Raw genomic sequence first — 23,644 nt, 5'->3', positions numbered from 1 at the left:
GATTTTGAATGCTAAGTAAAAGAGAAATTTAATGAAATATGGTAAGAGTTTTGAAGGGGAGTACATTTGAACTCAGACTCAGAAATAGTGTCCAGACTGAAGCTTCAGAACATGGGGGAAAACGCTAAATTATTTTGGTCTGAATAATTGAGATATTTGATAAATAATAAAAAACATGTCTATAAATCACTTCTGTAAATTATATGCAAAAAAGCAGCTCTTGATACTCATGGAAGACTTGTTTTTATTTCAATTCCACAGAGGTAGAAATGCTCATTTGAGAGTAGCTGGTGCTTACTGTGGTAAGGCCATTCTGTGAAACCAAGTGCTCAGTTGTTCTTTAAAGCAGCTTATGAATCCACGGTGCTTCAGGCTGAGGAACAAAGTAGAAAAATGCAAATAAAAAGGAAGGCTTTATTTATCTATTAATCAAGACATCTATGGTGTGTTAAGAATCACACGAAAGCACAGAATGTCATAGTTGAAAGGGAGCTTGGATATAATTTTTATTATTTCTTATTAAAAATGCAGATCCCTGGTCTCCATCCCAGACCTACCAAGTCAAAATCTCTGAAGATATAGTCTAGCAATATGCACATTCAACGAGCTCCCTGAATAATCTTAATGGACATTGAAGGGTGAGAAGTACCGAATGGTAGTCCAATCATCAATGTTTGTATAAGAGCCAAGGCCCATCAATGTTACACCATTAGTCTAAACTTTCACAACTACATTAATGGATTAGAACTTTTAAAAATAAAAATACAATGTACAAAATGAAAATACATTTAAAATATCTTGTAGTCACCCCATATTCCACCCACTAACACAATTATTTTTGAATTTGCATTTTAACACATACTCTTTATCCACAAACATGAAGATTTCTGTTTAGCTGCAATCCCGTAGTATTTTTTCTTGCTTATTTCTCTTAGCCTTATAGTATAAACCTTTCCCTCTAGTTTCCTAGGCTCCATCATTATTATTTCAATGAATGCATACTAATCTGTTTCAGATCTTACAAACCCCCCTCTAGTTTTATACATTATACAAAGATATACATTAATTTACAAGTATACATAATTTTTTACATTATACATTTATACCAAAGATTTTCTCTTATAGACAGTATTGCAATCACGTTCTTTATGCATGGAGTTTGTTTTTTCTTTTTATTTTCTTCTGAAAATTTTTTATTATATTTATAGGAGTGGGATTGTTGAGTCAAGTATTATTTTACCATTTATGACTCTTCCTACATATTCCCATATAGGCCCAGGGGAAGGTTAAGCTGGTTTATATTGGTCCCCTTCTGAAGTCAGCAGTGAATAAATGTACTGCTGTCACTGAAGCTTCAACAGTTGTAAGATATATCTTACATATACAATACATATAAAAATTGTATTTTATGTATTGATATAGTTAATATACATAAGATTTATATATATGTAGTCACATTACTAGGTGTAAAATGATATCTTGGGGTTGCTCTGATTACTAACCATGGTCAATATTTTTTCATGATTTTGCCTCTCATATTTATTTACTCCTATATAAATTATCTATTTCTATTTCTTGATTTTTTTATTATACAGATCTTGTTTTCACTCTCAGAAATATATCTTTTCAAAGCACTCTTGATTCACAGTTCAGTCATTTTTTCTATATCATTATGAATCCCAAACAATTGAAAGAAAATGTTGGCTTGTTTTATCCTTAAATACATGTGGAATAACTTCTACCTGTATATTGCGATTTGGGAAAGGCACTAGAAATGTCACATTCTAGAGCATTTCACATTACCCCAAATTCAAACATTAAAAATTCATTCATTTAGATTTTGAGTTTAAGATCTTTAGAAGCCTTGATTAAACCATAGTTATTATGGAAAGAGTAACCAAAACTAAACTTAATGCCTTAGTGAAGAATCAGCTTGATAGCTCAGAGAATGGTAGTGGGTGGTAGAATTTTTTTCCATATAGGAAAGAGTTTGAGTAACGTCTAGAAAATAAGACATTTTCTATGAAAGACAGAGTTTGGAATTAGAATTTATTATTGACAGCCAGAGGTCAACAAGAAAACACCAAATCTCACAGTTGGTGATGAAAGAGTTTCTATGCTTGGCCACAGCAAAGTAGCAACACAGTAACACAGTCAAAAAATAGGAAAAAAAATATTTGCAAAGTGCATACAATTTAAAAACGCATCAAAAAGTTATCATATCATAGGATGAACCAGAACTTCCTCCCACCTATTTTATAATTTAGTGTTTGTTTTTTTTATTTTATTTTATTTTTTATTTCCATATGTTATTGGGGAGCAGGTGGTGTTTGGTTACATGCGTAAGTTTTTTAGTGGTTATTTGTGAGACTATAAACATTCCAGAAGACAACATTGGAAATACCCTTCTAGACATTGGGCTTAGGCAAGGATTTCATGAACAAGATCCCAAAAGCAAATGAAATAAAAACAAAGACAAATAGCTGGGACTTAATTAAACTACAGAGCTTTTGCATGACAAAAGGAACAGTTAGCAGAGTAAACAAACAATCCACAGAGTGGGAAAGATTCTTGATAATCTATATATCTGACAAAGGAACAATATCCAGAATCTACAACAAATTCAAACAAATCAACAAGGAAAAAAACAAACAATCTCATTAAAAAGTGGGCTAAGAACATGAATAATATTTCTCTAAAAAAAAACTTGTTGTGAAGAGGCATCACAATATTTTCTGTTGCTTTTATTTACCTTAGCCTGTCATCATGCTTATCATGCCACTTGCCAACTCTTTCTCCCACCATCCACTTTGAATGTCTTCTTGGCTGTAAACTCTTTTCTCCTTGAGTTAGTTTCATCCTTAGGCATCATGCTGTAATATTGCATCTCATAATATAATTTCACAGCCTGATTCTGCTTTTAACTAGTTGCTAATTTTTGAATATAAACTTCTCCATTGTCTCTGTCAAAATCTTGCTTATCTTTTATAACCAAGCTGAAATATTACTTCACCTTTGTGGTATGAAAAATGTATAAACCGAACATACTTAAATTTGATATTATCTAGCTCCAACTGTGTTCATACAACTGCTGAGAAATTCCTTCATTCATTTTTTGGTAGTCCTCTAACAAATACCACATTCACTTTTTCAACAAATATTGAGTGCCCACTTTCTTGGGAATTTCAAATACATTAGTAAACAAATTAAAGAGTTTTGTCATCATGCAGTTTACTTTTTAGCGAAGACAGATACAATGTACAATCATAATAATAACTGAGCAAATTGCATAGATGAGAAAATAATGTAAATCTTCTTGGTTTTGCATAATATTTTGAGTGTTCCTATTTTCAGAGAAGGCTACTTACTTTCTTTAGAGAGGACAACTAAAACAAAAGCTGCTAGAATTTTTATTCCCTAGGTGAAAATTTTAACTCGTTTGAAGGTAACAGACAAGCATTTTTATATATTCATAGATTTTAACAGTGCCTGACATAGAATATTTACTCAAGGAATATGAGATGAAACATAGAAATAAAGATTGATAATTCTCCTAAATATGATAAAATTCCAAATATAAACTCTCAACTTATTACCAAACTTTTAAGTTAATCAGTCAACAAATTAGTTGTTATTCATCTTCTACATGCAGAACAATATTCTGAGTGTTACAGGGGTTGGAAAGAATTAGAACACACTATTAATATCAACCCAACAAATAGCAATGTAAGTGTTACAGCGTTTTGAGGGAAAACTGAGCTTTGAAGAAGACAACTGGAGAAGAAGGAGAAACCCATTGCAAGAAAAAAGAGGAGTAATATAAATGAAAGCATAAGGCAGTAATAGTAGTAATAAAGTCTTACATTTGTATAATGATTTGCCATTTATAAAACCCTTTCACACCATTTTTTAGTATTTGAATCTAAGAACAATTTGTTATAATGGGTAGGTTAGGTACTATATTTCTCATTTGCAGATGACTCTACTAGAATAACAGAAAAGGCCCTAATGGTGGATTAAAATTAAATTAAAAATGAATTTAAAAGTTTTCATTTTTTCTGATCTCATGGAGCTTTGAAATTATTTGAATATAGGAGATAATAGACAAGAGTTAGGATGAGAAAATAGTCTAGGGATATACAGTTTGAAATGTCTACAAAGAAGTGAAAATTTAAGCCATAGTAATAGATTAATGCTTCCAGAGTATATAGAGAAGAGTCGAGGTCTAATAACTGAGCCATAGAAAACAACTTTGAGTTGGATGTAGTAAGAGGAAGAAGTTCAAGAATTGAACATAGAGAAACAGTAGTAGGAGACGAAAAAGAAAAGTAGGAGCAAGAAAGAAAACCACAATAGTAGAAACTCAGGGAAGTTAAAGGAAGAGACATAGATTTTATAAAGGCAAGAGATCACAAGTTAATGTAGGTACAGACAAGACTGTAATATTCAGTGAGAGGTCGTTGCAGGGAACTATTAAAAGAGCACTTTTTAAAAAAGAACTAAAGAAAAGGTACAGAAATGAAGAACTGAAGAGAAAAGTAAGGAAAAAGTGTAGGAAAAATGCTACAGATATAATATTTAATGTTATAAAGTTAATTGGCACATATATTAAAAACCAAATATAGGACCCAATTAGAAAGAGAGACTAAGAGAGGATGATGTACACAACCTATATCTTTATCTGTTATGGAAGAAAACCAAAGGAAAATGTGTAAAATTGAGAAGTAGTCACATAAATATATTATTCAGAGATATGGAAATAACCAGCAAAGGAAATAAAAACAGAAACATATTAGTAGGCACTTATGTCTTTCTGTCTATCTGGGACATTCAGTTACACTGGTACTTGACTGTCACTTTATCAAATACGTGAGATTGCTACAAATTAAAACAATGCCAGTATTCTTTTTAATAGGTAAAGTCAGGTGGCCGGGTGCGGTGGCTGACACCTGTAATCCCAGCACTTTGGGAGGCCGAGGTGGTCAGATCACGAAGTCAGGAGATCGAAACCATCCTGGCTAACACGGTGAAATCCCATCTCTACTAAAAATACAAAAAAATTAGCTGGGCGTGGTGGCGGGCACCTATAGTCCCAGCTACACGGGAGGCTGAGGCAGGAAAATCGCTTGAACCCGGGAAGTGGAGGTTGCAGTGAGCCGAGATCGCGTGAGACTCTATCTCAAAAAAAAAAAAAAAAAAAAAAAAAAAAAATCAGGTAATGATAGTTTCATAAAGAAATGACCTCCCCAGTCATGATTATATATTGTACAAAGATCTCTAACATGTTTCAAAAACCTTTAGAAATCATTGGTAGCCAATAATTCATGAATCCTTCTAAGAATAATTTCTTGTGGTAATAATTTCCATTCAATGTTACCATTATTTTTTTGTGCTCTAGTGTGTCAGTCACTTCTACTATCTGGTTAGCCTCATATTCTATCTGTAGTCCATCAGTGTTATGGGCAGACATATGACCTATATCTTTCAGGCAGGTGCAACTAAGAAATGACAAATTCATCCCACTATGCTAGCCATACAATTTGAAATTACAGCTCATCTAGTTCAATTTTTCATTTTAGAGATGAGAAATCAGGCCCAGAATAAGAGAGGGATTTACTTGCTTTGTTTTATTATGAAGCAACATGTATCCCAGAAAAAAAATAAAAAGCATAAAGTGAACCAAGTTCGACAGTTCTTATGTGTTTTGCTTCAATTTGCGTTTTGACTGATTTCACCTGAAATAACTACTTCCTTGAAGTGCTTTCCAGTTTAATACAAAACAACAACAACAACAACCACTTTCCTTGAATAGGAACAATGAATCAACTCGCAGCCTCCTTAGTTTGGGTTTTCTGATTATTTAGTCTGTCTCCTTTTGACTCCTAACTAACTATAGAAACTGAAAGATAAGCTTTTTAATCAATTGCCAAGTATTGAGCATAATATCATGTAACCTCTGCATGCTCAGAAAATGATAATTCCTCCTGGAAAATGAAATATGCTATCAATTAATTAATTTTATTGAGGAGAGAGTGGCAGTTAAAAATATTGATTGGTTTATTTGTTGAATTAAACATGTTCTAATACATTGGTTTCTTTTACATTGTGCTCATATAACCTGGATGAAATTAAAAGCCACATGCATTGTTATTTGAGGGATGTTGATAGGAGTGGTGCTCCCTGAATATGCATAATAAAATAGCAGATAATATACTAAACACATTACATGTTTCATTGTCCTATAGGTAGGGTCTTATTAATATCCCATTTTATACTTGAGAAAAAATAATATTCCAAGTGATTAAGAAAGATACTTTTGGGGAAAAGTATCCTGCTAGTAAGTGATAGAGCAAGGATTTAAATCCAAACTATTTGACTCCAAAGCTGTATGCAGTAGCCACTAGATTATACAACCTGCATGGGACTTTCGATTTTTCAAATAATGTATTTAATTCTTTTGGGAAAGACATTAGGACATCTCCTTTTTTAACTCATTTCAGTACAATAAAACCTTGATTGTCACAATGCTCAATTTGGACATTGATGACAGTTTATTATTTACTAAGGACTAGTTTTTGTTTGTTTTAGTCCCTGTTAAAAACTACTCTGTGCACAATAGCAAAGACTTGGAATCAACCCAAATGTCCATCTGTGACAGACTGGATTAAGAAAATGTGGCACATATACACCATGGAATACTATGCAGCCATAAAAAAGGATGAGTTTGCGTCCTTTGTAGGGACATGGATGCAGCTGGAAACCATCATTCTTAGCAAACTATCACAAGAAGAGAAAACCAAACACCGCATGTTCTCACTCATAGGTGGGAACTGAACAATGAGATCACTTGGACTCGGGAAGGGGAACATCACACACTGGGGTCTATCATGGGGAGGGGGGAGGGGGGAGGAGGGAGGGATTGCATTGGGGAGTTATACATGATATAAATGATGAATTGATGGGTGCTGACGAGTTGATGGGTGCCGCACACCATCATGGCATAAGTATACATATGTAACAAACCTGCACGTTATGCACATGTACCCTAGAACTTAAAGTATAATAATAAAAAAAAAAAAAAAAAAAAAAAAAAAAAAAAAAAAAAAAAAAAAACTACTCTGTGGAGAAGATAACTTTCACTAATACAGACAGCCAAGAAACAACCAAAGAAATTATAGATGTATTTGACTATGTAAAAATTTAGCATTTGTGCACAGCAAAATGCACTGCAAAATAATTACTAGGCATGAAAGTTAGGGAAAATACAACAAGGAAGACAGATGAAGGAGTAATACCTATAATATGCAAAGATACTTCAATAAATGCAGGAAACATAAATAACCCATGTGAAAAATGGACAAAGAATACAAAGAAATGATTCTCAAAAGATCAAACTTATGGTATGACAAACATTCAAAAGATATTTAAACTAACTAGCATTCAGGATAATCCAAATTAAAGTACCAAGGAGATATCATTATGCATCCATTAAAATGGCAAAAGTTAGGAGGAGCTGTAACAACGATTGCTGACCAAGATACAAAGAAGTATGTATTATTTCTTTATTTTTAAATAAAACAATAAGAAAACCTCACTTCCTCCTGCTCCCAGCTGCCAGACACTTTCTCTCCTGCTCCCAGATGCCAACACTATGTGTGTGTGTGTTTGTTTGTGTGCGTGTGTATGTGTCTGTGTGTGTTTGAATGTTTGATATGGTAAAGTGAACTTTAGAGAGAAGTATGGAATGAAACATAGTAAGTTGTTGATAAGTGGTACCTAGAAAGGAGAAAAAAGTGAGGGGTGAAAGTGGGAATGAGAAGTAGAGAGATAAGCAAAAATAAAAACTTAAAAGATGAAAAGAAAACAAATTCAGAATGTGTGGAATTGACAGATAAAATTCTGTGTGTGTTTTCATAAGCAAGTTGGAAATAAGAACAATAACATTAGATGTATGTCTAATGACTTATATGGATGACCATGGTATTGTCAAGTGAGAAAATAAGTTGTACTTTACTACATGTGCATGATTGTATTTTGGTCAAAACAAACTACGTAATTGTCTCTCTCTCTCTCTCTCTCTCTCTCTCTCTCTCTCTCTCTCTCTCTCTCTCTCTCTCTCTCCCTCCTTACATTTGCTTATACAAGGAAATGGTGTAAGAGAGAAAAATGGATCCCAGGCTGCTAACATTGTTTACCTCAAGAAGATGAGAAAGTAGGGAGATATGGCATCAGAAAGTGGACATAAGGATCTAAATGATTAGCTTTTCTTTACATATTTTATATTGTTTCTGTTGTTGTACTTCTATTTTTGTTAAAGATTATATATACACATACAGAATGGAAATCAAAACACCCTAAACATAACACCCTACTTTTCTACCTTAGCAGCTGGAATATAAAGAATTCTTCACTATGTTGGAGAATATTGCTAAGATTTATATACATAATATAAATGTAAATAATCTTAATACAGGAGTGTAAACAGTGCTGACCCTGAAACACAGCACTACTTATGTGGTTCTTATGTGCTTATGTGCTGCTGTGAGAATCACTAGGACTCCAGGAGAGGAGAAAAGGAGAAAAACCATCATTCTTCAAGCCCGTATTAAAAAACAAACAAACAAACAAACAAACAAAGAAACAAAGGAGAAAACTCCATAAGATTCAATAACAAAGTTTGTTCACAAGTTCCCCATACACAATTGAGCAAGATACATAGGTATTCTCTTCCAGACATTCAATTAGAATGTAAAGTGCATTTTTGTGACTCCCCCCACTTAAAAAAATACTTTACTTGTTTTAATGATATATCTAGTGCAAAAATGCTTGGAAAATGGGATATCCGAATCTCAACTACTGTGATATGTAGCTCTTTAGAGGGACTAAATTCTCAACCAACTAAATATAACATAGGTGGTGCTGTTTTTGAATCTGTGGAGATATATATATATATATTGCATTATATTAATTATTATAATTATATATATATATTATATTTACATATATACCAAATATATATCATATATCAGAATTCAGGTTCTATGCAGGCAGTGAATCTTGCCTGTTTCATATGAAAAAAGGCAAGATTCACTGCCTGCATAGAACCTGAATTGTGATGACCAATATAATTAACAAACATATGAATAAAATATAATTTTATATAAAGATAAATTCAGTGAAGCCAAATAATGTACGATGCAGTGTTTGGAGGGTGACTGGATTGTGGTGGAGGAGAGGGTAACATAAAGTAACGTAGTCAGGGAAGGCTTCTCTAAAGAGAACACTTAAGCTGAAAAACTAAATAATGAAAAGGAATAGACATGCAAAGATCTGTGGGAGGAACATTCCAATCAATGGAAACAGCACATGAAAAAGCTTTGCAAGAAAACAATCTTGGTGTTTGTGAGAAACAAAAAGAATGCCAGTTTGGCTAGATGACAAGAGAAAAAACATAAAGTGCTACATGATTATGGAGAAAAATGGTTAGGTGCTAAAGATTGCAGACACTGAAAGCTAGAGTAAGAAATTTTATTCTGCCAGACATGGTGACTTACACCTACAATCTCAGCACTTTGGGAAGACAAGGCTGGAAGATTGCTTGAGCACAGGAGTTCAAGACCAACCTGGGCAACATAATGAGTTAATGGATAGCTAGATGCTAATGATGGTGATGATTGGAGCAATGAAGGTGGTAGTAATGGAGATAAGGAAAGTGGACTCATTCAGGATATATTTTGGAGGTAGAGTAAACAAGTCTTGCTGATTGATTATCTGTGGAGAGTGAGAAAAAGAAGCGAGAAAGATATTATGTCCAGGTTTAAAAAAAATGAACTGGCTGGATGGTGATGCCATCTGATAAGATGAAGAAGGCTAAGGGAGGAATAGAACTTAGTGCACGGTTAAAAGTATTATTTAAACATTTTAAGTTTGAGATGCCCAGTAGATACTATAGTGGAGATTTCAAGTAAGTGGCTGGAGAGATTTTGGAGCTCAATGGGAAGGTCATAACTGGAGATATTAATTTTATAATCATCAATACATAGATAATATTTAAAGCCATTTAACACTATAAACTCACAAAGGGAGTATTGTAAATAGAGAGTGTCCAGAGCAAAGAAAGGATCATTCCAATTTTTAATAATGAGGCAGAAAAGGATACAATAAAGGTGGTTAAAAGCTACCACATGTAGAAATAAAAACAGGAGAACACAGAGTCATAGAAGTGAAGTAATGCAAGTATTTCCAGACAGAGAGGTTAGTTTAAATGCTGTTGAATTATGAAATAACCTGAAGAGGGAGGAAAAGCCTGTAGATATGGCCACAAAAAAGTATTTGGTAATCTTTAAACGAAAAGTTTCAGTGGAGTAGTAGAGATAGAAAAGCCTAACTGAATGGTGGGAATGCATATGGAAGTTTATTAAAGAGACTTGGCATGAATTGTACAAGCCTAGAACATATCCTGAAAGATGTTTTTTAAAATTAAAATTAATCCTTGTACTCAATTTTTTTCTTATATGTTACTTACTTTTCCTAAAAACTGCCTGTGGAAAAGAGCCTAGCTATTTGAGAGTCTTTCTTCTTATTTATCTGAAAAATTATTCCCCAGTGTACTTTTATTTCTCATAAGTATTGTCACACTTGTGGCTAGCCATTCATTAACTCAATCTGGTGGAGAAAGAAGATATCACCTAGAGCAAGGGGTCATTAATCAACTCTGAGTCTCAAAGCAGAGTTTTGGGGTCTTCTAGGAGAAAGCTAGACTTGAAACCCAGGCTCTCTGAGAATGATACAAGGTGTTTTTATCTTCCAAAAAATATTAATATATTAGGAGTAAATTGATGTATGTATGTAAAGTTTTATTATAAACCAAAGATAGAAAATATTTGGAATATAAGATCAAATAGATCTCTCTGAGCCTAAAAGAGGAAATATAAATTTCCTGAGTTAGAAGAACAAGAAGGTGACAAGGAGGAGAAATGAGAAGAAAGGGAGGAGGAAATTAATGAAAATGAGAAACTTAGGGTCAAGAACTAGCCATATCTACAGATGCCCTGAGTTTAACAGGTCACAGGGCAGCAGCCCTACCATGCTTAGAATAAACAATGAATACCATGCAAGCATAGGAAACAAAGGTTGATGCCCAGAAATCATGTAAATTAGTTACTCCCAACCAAAAATCGTAGAGAAAGAAAGGGAGGAAACATGTGGAATAGGGACTTGATATGGTTTGGCTGTGTCCCCACCCAAATCTCATCTTGAATTGTAACCTCCACAATTCACACATGTTGTGGGAGGACCCCAGTGGAAAGTGATTGAATTATGGAGGCGGGTCTTTCCTACACTGTTCTTGTGATAGTGAAGAGTCTCAAAAGATCTGATGGTTTTAAAAATGTGAGCTTCTCTGCACAAGCTCTCTTTGCCTGCTGTCATCCAAGTAAGATGTGACTTGCTCCTCCTTGCCTTCTGCCACGATTGTGAGGCCTCCCCAGACACATGGAACTGTGAGTCCAATTAAACCTCTTTCTTTTGTAAATTGCTCAGTCTCAGGTATATCTTTATCAGCAGTGTGAGGACTAATCCAGAACTCCTCTGTCTAATGTAAGATGTCTATTTAAGCTTTCCCTTACAATCAGACTATTTGGGGAAGGGATTGAAGGGAAAGTCTCCTAGATGAGAGAAGTATTAGCTTTAAGTTGGCAGAGTATTTACCTCCAAATAGATAAAGTTAACATGAGACTTATAAATAGAGAAGATATATTTATTTCTGAAAAGTTAACTTTTGTTTCCTGTTATCAGTTATAATGAGGGCTCATAAAAACTCCACTTAAGATATGGATTAAATAATTTATTTATTTTTTGCACAACTGAATCTTGGCATGTATTCCACCTGCTACATATGCATTTTGGTTAATCTAGCTTTTACTGTATTTATCAACTTCTCAGAAAATGTCTTTATATCTCGCTTAAATCTGCCCCTGTAGAAATTTTAGTCAATTTTCATTTTTGTTCTTTTCCAAGCATAAAACTTAACCACTTTCTTTTTTTTTTTTTGCAAAATGACCTTCTTTATGCATAACTTCACATGTTTTCTTAAATCACAAGTCATTTCTCTCTTCTCTAGTCAAAATAATTTCTATTCTCTTGAATTTATAACTTTTTTGCAATATTCTGCATCCTTGTGAGGTACTCTTTATTTTTCTTACCTTTGAGTTGAAAAGTTGTCAATATTCTAGTAAAAGATAACTATTATTTGGAGAAAACAGAAATTCAGACTTTAAAAATGTCTTTCTTTTTATATCCATTTTAGCCTAAAAATAAAACAATAGTAAACTTACCAAAGGAGCATATCTTGGTTTTGGAGGTGGAGGAGGCATCTTGCACCGACAAAGACGTTTGACTTTTGGTGATGGTAGAGAAGGCTCACAAGCAGGGAGTGGTGGTCTTTCTCTTGATGGAGGAACTCTACCTATACTTGCCTTTTCCCCTTTTTCCTTGAATGTAGTCTTTTTGGATGCCATTCTGAATCCTCTCCTTAATTCCAGTCCTTCCAGCTTTGAATTTCCAGATATGCCATACGATTCATCAATTTTCTTCTTAGCCCCAGGTTTATATAGTGCCTCTTCAGATTCAGTATCTGAACTTTTGATTTGTGTAGATGTTTTAAAGCCTGTCTTGGAAGATTCATCAAATTCAGCATCAGTAGACTCTGTGTCCTTCCTTGCATCCTTCTTGACATCTTTCTTCGAACCTTTCCTTTCCTTCTTTGAGTCTTTCTTTTCTTTCTTTAACTCCAAATCAGATTCAGTTTCAGTAGATTCCGCATTTTTCTTTGCATCCTTCCTTTTGTCATCTTTCTTTGAATCTTTCCTCCCCTTCTTTTCATCCTTTTTACCCTTTTTTGAATCTCCTTTTGGTTCAGAGTCAGCATCAGTAGTTTCTTCATCACTCTTGACAGACTTTTTATTATCTGTCTTTGAACCTTTTTTATCCTTTTTTTCATCTTTCTGACTTTTCTTTGACTCCAATTCAGATTCAGAATCAGTAGAGACTGTACTTTTCTTCACATGCTTTTTCTTGTCATCTTTCTTTGAAGCCTTCTTTGACTTTCTTAAATCTTTGCTTACATCCTTTGCATCTCCTGATTCAGTATCAGTAGACTCTGGGTAATTCTTTGTGTCTTTTTTCTTGTCATCTTTCTTTAAATTTTTCTTATCCTTCTTTGTCTCTTTCCTTGAATCCTTTGAATCTCCAGATTCAGCATCAGTAGACTCTGTGTTCTTCTTTACATCCTTTTTCTTGTCATCTTTCTTGACATTTTTCTTATCTTTCTTTGAATCTTTCTTAGCATCCTTTGAGTCTTCAGATTCAGCATCAGAGCTTTTCTTTGCACTCTTTTTTGTGTCCTTCTTTGCAGGCTTCTTTGAATTATTCCGTGAATAATTCCTTAACCATGTATCAACATTTATGGATTCATCATCAGACTCTCCCACTAACATGAGGAAATCAGCATTTAAACTATCTTCTGAGCAAATCTCTGATATGGCATCATTACTAGTCTTTGACCTCTTCAAATCTTTCTTTGCATTGTTCTTTGTATATATGAATTTAGTGTTCGTCTTCTTGGAATTCTTTGAATCTTTCTTATCTTTTTGTGAATGATTTTTTGAGGCTGTCTTAGAATTTTGGGATTCTGGATTTGTTTCTAAATTGGGTTTTGACTTCTTAGATGGTTCATTTTCATGTGATGATTTTAAGGGAGTTTTATCTGCCTCATTTTGTGTTTTAGTTTTCTCATCTTCTACTGTTTGCTTGGATTCTGGATTTGTTGCATATGAGCCTCCTTTTTTCTTGGAATCTTTCTTCAAAGGTGTTCCTCTTTTTTCATCTTTGGAGTTCTTATATTCTGCTTTTTTAAGATGGGTTTTGGAAGTATAAAGATGTCTGAATGGAGTCTGTTCCCTGGCAGCTGTGTAAATAGGTGGTCGTTGCAAAATTTTTCTTAAAGAATGCCTTATCCATGGATGAGCTGGTTTCTGGCCTTCCTCTAGTTTTCTTTTGTCATGCCTCTGAAAAGACTGGTTAGAATAATAATACACATTTGTGAATGAGTTATATCTTTCTATATTGAAACATAAAAAGTTTATATTTTTACTAACCATCTATTTAAACTTAGGTTTTTTTTTTTTTTTTTTTTTTTCTCTTTCAAGGTTGTGTGTGTGTGTGTGTGTGTGTGTGAAAGAGAGAGACAGAAAGAGAGAGATAACTCCACTTTGGAAATAAAATGACTTTAGTGGGAACTTTATGATTCCATTAATGATTCTTATTGATATTAGAGCAGGCCCACAATGATCTATGACATTCCAGGACTTGTCCTCAAAAACCAACAGTAGACTTCTGGGAATTCTATATGGGGAGAATCTTTTGGAAAAAACTGAACACTGTCTATCCCCAAGTTAAATCAGAAATAAACTGATCCACTTGAAGTTTGTTATGACAGTTCCTGTAATAGTTGTAAAACCCTAGCTTAATTTCTACTTCTGCTTTTAAAGTGCCTTGTAAAATTGAGATTCTGTGACCCCAACTGCACTGCACAAAAAAAGAAACAAAGACATAAACTGAACAAAATAAACAGATGCTTGATTCACATTAACTTGTGCAGCAGTGGTGTAATTTATTTTCAACTCTTACTCAAATATTTGCCAAATCTAGTTAGTTGTCATAAATAATCATAAAGACTGATTTTAGAATTGCTTCTTATTTTCCCTCAACTATTCAGTAGAGGTGCCAACAAGCAAATGGTAATATGGAATTAAAAGATGAACTGAAGAGAAGCATGAAATTTGGATCACTACAGATGTAATAAATTACTCTCGAATAAATGCATTGACTGTAACTTCACTCTGGGCGATGCTTTAAAATTGTTTGATATCATAATAGGTGATCTATACATGCTTGTTTTTCCTTTTGCTAATTGATAGGATAACTCCACTTTAGAGAAACAGTAGAAAAGTTGAATCTCTTAATATCGAATCTCCTGAATTTCATATTTTGTAAAATAAGGAAGCCTTGAAATCTCATCAAGATCAGTTTCTGCTCTAATATATAAATTTTAACTGCTTTTTGCAGTTGGTAAACATGTCCTGATAGAACTTACCAGGTGCAGTATTAGGTTCTCCAGCTTGCTTAGATAATGTCTTTGATGTGGATAATTATGTAGAAATATGAGCTTAATCTAAAGCAGTAGGGGCAGTCTGTTGTACAGAGAATTACAAATTAAAAAAAAAAAAAAAAAAAAAAAACTTCCAACAGATAGTAAAAGTCAAGTTACAAAGGTCTTACTTATATTTATGTATGCTTTACCAATTTAGATTTTGTTTTCAAAAATGACTTTTTCTATACTTACAGTAACTGTTATTTGTGATTTCAAAGGTCTTGATTTCTCATTTGTACCTCTCTGGGGTGATCTGGGAAATGTCAAAGCAAAGTGTTTTTGATTCCATGGTTTTCTGCTTGATTCGCTGACTAAATGAGAAAGGATAATAAACAACTTGGAGTTAATGTCAGATGTTCCACAGACCTGAAATATTCTTGAGTAAGAAACATATTATTTAAATTAAGCTAAGTTATAAATTAAAATCTAGATTTTTTCTCAGAGTTCCTAGTTTATTTGCATTGCAATCAGAGAAAATAAAAACTATTTTTCTTATTTACCATTGAATTTTATTAAAAATGAAATTTGCAATTTTATTTTCTACATTAAACTAATTTTTACAGATACTTAAATCATGATGGTAAAATAATATAATCAGACAGTAGGAATAGAAAATAGAGATTTACTGTTTCCTTGAAAATATCTACATCATCTCCTCTATCCTGGCTTTTTTTTCTTTATGTCACTTTAGTTAGATTGCAGACAATATAACTTCTTCTATAGTCTTCATAATAACTAGCACGATGTTGACAACAGTCAGTAAAAGTCTTAATTGGTTACATCCGAGTGTTTCTTCTAGCACCTCTTTGACCTCAATGGCATCCCAAACCGCAGGAATTAGGGCCCTAGGTGGAAATACTGCATTCCATTCTGGAGATTCTATTTAAAGAAGGACAGATACATACTTGAGGACAACCAGAATAGTGCGATCAGGAAGATCAAATAAACTATGTCAAAAGTGGAACTGGTAACGAAAGTCAACATAGCTTTCTTGGGGACGGAGGGACTAATCAGAGATATGGTTACTATATTTAGATTTTTAAAGAGCTGCTATATTGGCGAAAAGTAGTCATAGTAATAATAGCATAACTGCAACCACTAACACTTGTGTAGTGTTTACTATGTGCCAGACTGTGTTCTAAGCATTTTAGTAAACTTGTTTAATCTTTATAACAATGCTTTGAATTAGATAATATAATTGTCTCCATTTTACAGATGTGGAAAAATAAAGCACAGAGATGGGGAGAGGTTAAATTAATTGTTCCAAATCGTAAAGTTAGTAAGTAGCAGAGTTGATTTGAACCCAGGTGCTTTGGCCCCAGAGCCCATGCTCTTAATCACAATGTTATAGGCTTTTTTTACAAGTATCCTGAGGAGTGGGCGAGAATCAATGGGTAATAGTTATAGCAGTGCAGGCAGATTTCAGCTCAGTATATTAAGGTAAACGTTCCTAAAGTTGCAGCTGTTTAACAAATGGGCTGCTCATTAACTATTTTCATCTCTCTGACTATATTTGCCCTCTTTACTGTAATTATGAATTCTAAAAACAAGAGAATCTTACACAAGTAAAATTGGTTTGTATTATGAAGGAGAGCAAACTAAATAAATCTTTCTTCAAAACCAGTGAGTGCAAATCTACATCTAGCCCAGAAATATACACACACATATACACCAACCGACATACACATACAAATATCATGCATACATGCTTTTATAAAATTTTTATAAAAATTCATAGCAGTTTCTGCTTTATCACATTTACTAGAATACACTAGTCATTAGTTCCTAAAATTATTTTCCAATCTAAGAAATATTAAACTTCATTAACTAAATTCTTACTTGGAATGGAATTGTCATATGTTCTGATGTTTACTTCTAGTCTATTAAAAGAAGAAAATGCTTTAATTAAATTTGTATTATGGACAATAAATAATACATTTTTAAGTAAACCATCCTTTATTTCCAGGAAACAAAGCCCAATGCTATGTTTAAGCAGTGATTTGAAACTGTCTTATTGTCACTCATTATTATAACAAATTCGTCAATCGCCAACACTTCAAAAACTTGTATTCATTCTCTTATCTCCATCATTTAAGAATGTCTACCTTTAATCCATATTAGTCTCCCTATTCAAAACCAATTGTATTTTTACCACACACTTAAAAACCTGAAATAAAAATACTAACTTAATTAAGTAATCTGTTACTTAATAACAAATAAGTAAATTGAACGAGTTCAGCCTCAAAATATTCTCTAGTGAAAAATTCTAAGTCAGAATTTTCTTAATTCACTGAAAAAGTTCTGAAGTAAACTCACATTTTAATGTTTTCACAAATTACATCAAATCACTAATCATGTGTTATGGGGGTACATAAAAGTGTTGACCTGAATTTTGAATTGTCTCTCCACACAGGGATAATTGATCCACAATATTCTCCATTTGGAAGGTGCCCATTGAATTGGTACTAATTGGTATTGTCTAACAAAAATAAACATGGCATAATGTGTTTTGAAAGTGTTACTTCCTTATTAGCTGGAACGGTGAATTCAACCATTTCTACAGCTGAGGTTGTGCTTATATAAACACATGTCCCAGTAAGCTTGTCCAACCCGTGGCCAGCAGGCCACATGTGGCCCAGAAGGGCTTTGAATGGAACTCAGCACAAATTTGTAAACTTTTTAAAAACATTATGAGTTTTTTTTTTTTTTTTTTTTTTTGCTATTTGTTTTTTTAGCTGATCAGCTATCATTAGTGTTAGTGTATTATATGTGTGGCCCAACAGAATTCTTCTAATATGGTCCAGGGAAGATGAATGATTGCACACCCCTGCCTTAGGGCTTTACTTTTTTGGCTTACCTAAATCATCAAGTATTAAAACACAAAACAAAAATAAGTCAAAATGATAAAATGTATTTTTGTATTTTATTTATTTTCTTTTTAGTGTTCTCTATTTTTATTTATTTATTTTTTCATTATTATACTTTAAGTTCTAGGGTACATGTGCACAATGTGCAGGTTCGTTACATACATATACCTGTACCATGTTGGTGTGCTGCACCCATCAACTCGTCAGCACCCATTATCTCGTCATTTACATCAGGTATAACTCCCAATGCCATCCCTTCCCCCTCCCTGTTCCCCATAATAGGCCCCAGTGTGTGATGTTCCCCTTCCCATGTCCAAGAGATCTCATTGTTCAATTCCCACCTATGAGTGAGAACATGCAGTGTTTGGTTTTCTGTTCTTGTGATAGTTTGCTGAGAACGATGGTTTTCAGCTGCATCCATGTCCCTGCAAAGGACATGAGCTCATCCTTTTTATGGTTGCATAGTATTCCATGGTGTATATGTGCCACATTTTCTTAATCCAGTCTGTCACTGATGGACATTTGGGTTGATTCCAAGTCTTTGCTATTGTGAATAGTGCCACAATAAACATACGTGTGCATGTGTCTTTATAGCAGCATGCTTTGTAATCCTTTGGGTATATACCCAGTAATGCGATGGTTGGGTCATATGGTATTTCTAGTTCTAGATCCTTGAGGAATCGCCATACTGTTTTCCACAATGGTTGAACTAGTTTACAATCCCACCAACAGTGTAAAAGTGTTCCTATTTTTCCACATCCTCTCCAGCACCTGTTGTTTCCTGACTTTTGAATGATTGCCATTCTAATTGATATGAGATGGTATCTCATTGTGGTTTTGATTTGCATTTCTCTGATGGCCAGTGATGACGAGCATTTTTTCACGTGTCTGTCGGCTGTATGAATGTCTTCCTTTGAGAAATGTCTGTTCATATCCTTTGCCCACTTTTTGATGGGGTTGTTTGTTTTTTTCTTGTAAATTTGTTTGAGTTCTTTGTAGGTTCTGGATATTAGCCCTTTGTCGATAAAATGTATTTATATGTGATGCAAATCTATTTTCATTTTCTAAAGTAAAGCTCTAGTGCCCAGCACAAAACCTGACACACACTCATCATTAAATAACAACTGACTTACTTATTTAGAAAGAACTTTGGAGACACTGAGCAATAAAATATCTAGTCCAGTAATTTGTAGCTGGACGTAAACATCAAAATTAATTCGGAAGTTTTACAAACATAAACACATCTGAGAATTGCTCTCAGAACCATGAATCAAAATTTCTGGGTTGAGTCAATAAAGTCTGTATTTAAAACTGTCTTAGATGATTTTGATACTGAGCTCTGTTTAAGAACTACTGCTCTGTTGACTTAAGATTATCTTGGCAATGCAGCTGGACACCATCATTCTCAGCAAACTATCGCAAGAACAGAAAACCAAACACCGCATGTTCTCACTCATAGGTGGGAACTGAACAATGAGATCACTTGGACTCGGGAAGGGGAACGACATCACACACCGGGGCCTAGCATGGGGAGGGGGGAGAGGGGAGGGATCGCATTGGGAGTTATACCTGATGTAAATGACGAGTTGATGGGTGCTGACGAGTTGATGGGTGCAGCACACCAACATGACACAAGTATACATATGTAACAAACCTACACATTATGCACATGTACCCTAGAACTTAAAGTATAAAAAAAAAAAAGAAAAAAAAACAAAACAAAAAAAAAAAAAAAAAAAAACAAGAACTACTGCTCTGAATTGTTTTGAAAAAGAAAACTTTATAGATTTCTGAAATAGTTCAAGTTTGTGCTTTTGGTTTTTCCAAAGGTAGTTGATCAATGACCCCCTATTTGTCTGTAGTGAAACCCCTTCATTCAATAGAGTAGCTAGAAGATGTTACGACATGCATCCCTGGAAATTTAACAGTTTAGTAGTCGGCCATGCTGACTTGATCACTGCTTTTATACTCTAAGAAAAAAACTACACCTGCATTGATTTTTACTTTCTTCCCACCGTCTAAAGTAGCATTTTCTAAACTTCATTTTTCAAACATTTTATCAGTAAACAATTTTGAACACATCAACTTAATATGTGTGTGAATAGTTCATAGTCTATTGTAATGATATATATTATAAATTATTTATTATATATTATATATTAAAATAGGACATTTCAAAATATGAAGTGAAACATGTAAATTCAAGTTTTAATATATTATTTCTACACTTCAGTTGTCTTGTACAGACATCTCACTTGGGATATCACTAGAAAAGGCAACAAAGAACCAGTGAGAAAAGGGATAATTTGGCCAAATATTATGAAATGCCTGCTTTATATAGAAAATATTTCAGTCTCAAATTATTGGAAATTGAAGCATAGTTAAACTTCTGAGCAGTTTTCTTCATTTTCTAAGTGTAGTCTTAGTTATTTTTTGTTTTATAAGTGGATATGTACATGCTTCTTATATATATATATAGGTGAAGGTAACCTATCTCTTGATATAAAGGAGAAAATTAGTGATATAAGCCAACAGTGTAACTACATAGTTAAAGTTATAAAAGAAAATAACTCCTAACTCAAGATTTTTAGCACAACACAAATATCCTTTAAAAATTAAGATAAAATAAACACATGTTTGTTTGTTTGTTTACTTTCATCTTAGGTTCATGGGTACACATGCAGGTTTGCTACACAGGTAAACTCGTGTCACAGGGTTATGTTACACAGATTATTTTATCACCCAGATACTAAGTGTAGTACCCAATAGTTTTTTATTTATTATTTTTTTTTTGATCCTCTCTTCACACCCTCCACACGCTAATAGGCCCCAGAGTATTTGATCCCCTCTGTTTTCATGTTATCATTTAGTTTCCACTTATAAGAGATAACATGCAGTATTTGGTTTTCTGTTTCTTTGTTAGTTTGCTAAGGGTAATGGCCTGCAGCTCCATTCATGTTCCCACAAAAGACATGATCTGATTCCATTTTTATGGCTGCATAGTATTCCATGCTGTATATGTACAATATTTTCTTTATGCAGTCTACCATTGATGGACATCTAGATTGATTCCATGATTTTGCTAATGTGAATAGTGCTGCACATGTATTTGTGATAGAATGATTTATATTCCTGTGGGTGTAAAACCAGTAATGGGTATAAAACCATTGCTGGGTTGAATGCTAGTTCTGTTTTTAGCTTTTTGAAGAATTGCCACACTGCTTTCCACAATGGTTGAAGTAATTTACACACCCACCAACAGTGTATATAACCTTTTCCTTTTCTTCACAACCTCATCAGCATCTGTTATTTTTTGGCTTTTTAATAATAGCCATTCTCACCAGTGTGAGATGGTATATTACTGTGATTTTGGTTTGCCTTTCTCTAATGATCAATGATGTTGAATTTTTCATATGCTTGTTGGCCGTCTGTATGTCTTCTTTTGATAACTGTCTGTTTATGTCCTTTGCCCAGTTTCAAGTGGGGTTATTAGTTTTTTTTTTCTTGTACATTTGTTGAAGTTCCTTTTAGATGCTGGATATTAGACTTTTGTCCATATATTGCAAACATTTTCTCCTATTCTTAAGGTTGTCTGCTTACTCTGTTGGTAGTCTATTTTGCTATGCAGAAGCTATTTAGTTTAATTATTACAAAAGTAATTGTGATTTTTGTCATTACTTTAAAGGGCAAAAACCACAATTACTTCTGCACCAACCTAATAGGTCTCATTCATCAGTTTTTGCTTTTGTTGTGATTGCTTTTGGTGTGTTTGTCATGAAATCTTTGCCAGTCACTACAACCAAAATGATATTGCCTAGGTTGCCTTTCAGGGTTTTTATAATTTTGGGTTTCACATTGAAAGCTTTAATTCATCTTGAGTTGATTTTTTATATGGTGTAAGAAAGAGGTGCAGTTCCAATTTTCTGTATATGTCTAGTCAGTTATCTCAGAACCATTTATTGAATAGGGCGTCCTTTCTCAACTGCTGGTTTTTGTTAGCTTTACGGAAGTTCAGATGGTTGCATGTGTGTGGCCTTATTTCTGGACTCTCTATCTGTTCCATAGGTCTATGTATCTGTTTTTTATTAGTACCATGCTGTTTTGTATTTTGGTTACTGTAGTCCTGTAGTATAGTTTAAAGTTGGCTAACATTATGTCTCCAGCTTTGGGTTTGTGTGTGTGGGTGTGTGTGTATGTGTATGCGCGTGCACGTGTGTGTGTGGGGGGGGAGTTTTTTGTTTGTGTTTTTTGCTTGGGATTGCCTTGGATATTTGGGCTTTATATTTGGTTTTATATAAAATTTAAATTTTTTTTTCTGGTTTTATGAAGAATGTCATTGGTAGTTTGATAGAAATAGCATTGAATTTGTAAATTGCTATGGACAGTATGGTCATTTTAATAATATTGATTCTTCCTGTCCATGAGTGTAGAGTGTTTTCCACTTGTTTGTGTTATCTCTGATTTCTTTGATCAGTGTTTTGTAATTCTCATTGTAGAGCTCTTTAACCTCCCTGATTAGTTGTAGGCCTATGTATTTTATTCTTTTTCTGGCAATTGTGAATTGTATTACTTTTCTGATTTGGCTCTTAGCTTGACTGTTATTGGTTGATAGAAATGCTAGTAATTTTTGCATATTGATTTTGTGTCCTGAAATTTTTCTGAAGTTGTTTATCAGCTTAAGGATCTTTTGGGCTGAGACTACAGAGTTTTCTAGGTATAGAATCATGTCAACTGCAAATAGGAATAGTTTACTTCCTCTATCTCAATTTATTGCTTTCATTTCTTTCTCTTGTCTGATTTCCCTGGCCAGGACATCCAATACTATGTTAAATATGAGCGTTGAGAGAAGGAATCCTCGTCTTATGCTGGCTTTCAAGGAGAAAGCTTCCAGCTATTCCCTATTCAGTATGATGTTGGCTATGTGTTTGTCATAGATGACTCTTATCATTTTGAGGTATGTTCCTTCAACACCTAGTTTACTGAGAGTTTTTTTTTTTTTTATTATACTTTAAGTTCTAGGGTACATGTGGATAACGTGCAGGTTTTTAACATGAAGGGGTTTTAAATTTTATTGATAGCCTTTTGTTCATCTATTGAGATAATCATGTGGTTTTTGTCTTTAGTTCTGTTTATGTGATGAGTCACATTTGTTAATTTGCATATATTAAACCAACCTTACATACCAGGGATGAAGTCTACTTAATTATGATAGACTAGATTTTCTTGACATGCTGCTGCATTGAGTTTGCAAGTTGTTTTTTTTTTTTATTTTTTTATTTTTTGAATGTTTGCATCAATGCTCATCAAGAACATTGGCCTGAAGTTTTCTCTTTCTGTTGTGTCTCTTCCAGGTTTCGGTATCAGGATGATCCTGGCCTTATAGAATGAGTTGAGGAAAAGTCCCTCCTCCTGATTTTTTTAGTATACTTTCAGTAGGAATGGTTCCAGCTCTTCTTTGTATATCTGGTCAAATATGGCTGTGAATCCATTGGGTCCTGAGTTTTTTTTTTTTTTTTTTTTTTTTGGTTGATAGGCTATTTATTACAGACTCAATTTCAGAACTTGT

The 23,644-nt window shown here is 33.7% G+C and overlaps 1 protein-coding gene across 1 annotated transcript; it reads right to left on the bottom strand.

Moving 5' to 3' along the window:
• Nucleotides 1-226: 226 nt before the first annotated feature.
• CYLC1 (cylicin 1) lies at nt 227-19,985 on the bottom strand. The gene is made up of 5 exons (XM_030933674.1): nt 19,981-19,985; nt 17,051-17,091; nt 15,404-15,522; nt 12,336-14,066; nt 227-373 (listed from the first exon to the last, which is right to left on the bottom strand). The coding sequence occupies exons 1-5, from the start codon at nt 19,983-19,985 to the stop codon at nt 341-343; spliced, it is 1,929 nt and encodes a 642-aa protein (XP_030789534.1). The 3' UTR covers nt 227-340.
• Between the last annotated feature and the right edge of the window lie 3,659 nt (nt 19,986-23,644).

The sequence above is a fragment of the Rhinopithecus roxellana genome, chromosome 7, assembly GCF_007565055.1.
Source record: "Rhinopithecus roxellana isolate Shanxi Qingling chromosome 7, ASM756505v1, whole genome shotgun sequence".
NCBI classification, from domain to species: domain Eukaryota; kingdom Metazoa; phylum Chordata; class Mammalia; order Primates; family Cercopithecidae; genus Rhinopithecus; species Rhinopithecus roxellana.
Note: the sequence above shows the minus strand (reverse complement) of the source record. Positions and strands in the feature narration are given on the sequence as shown.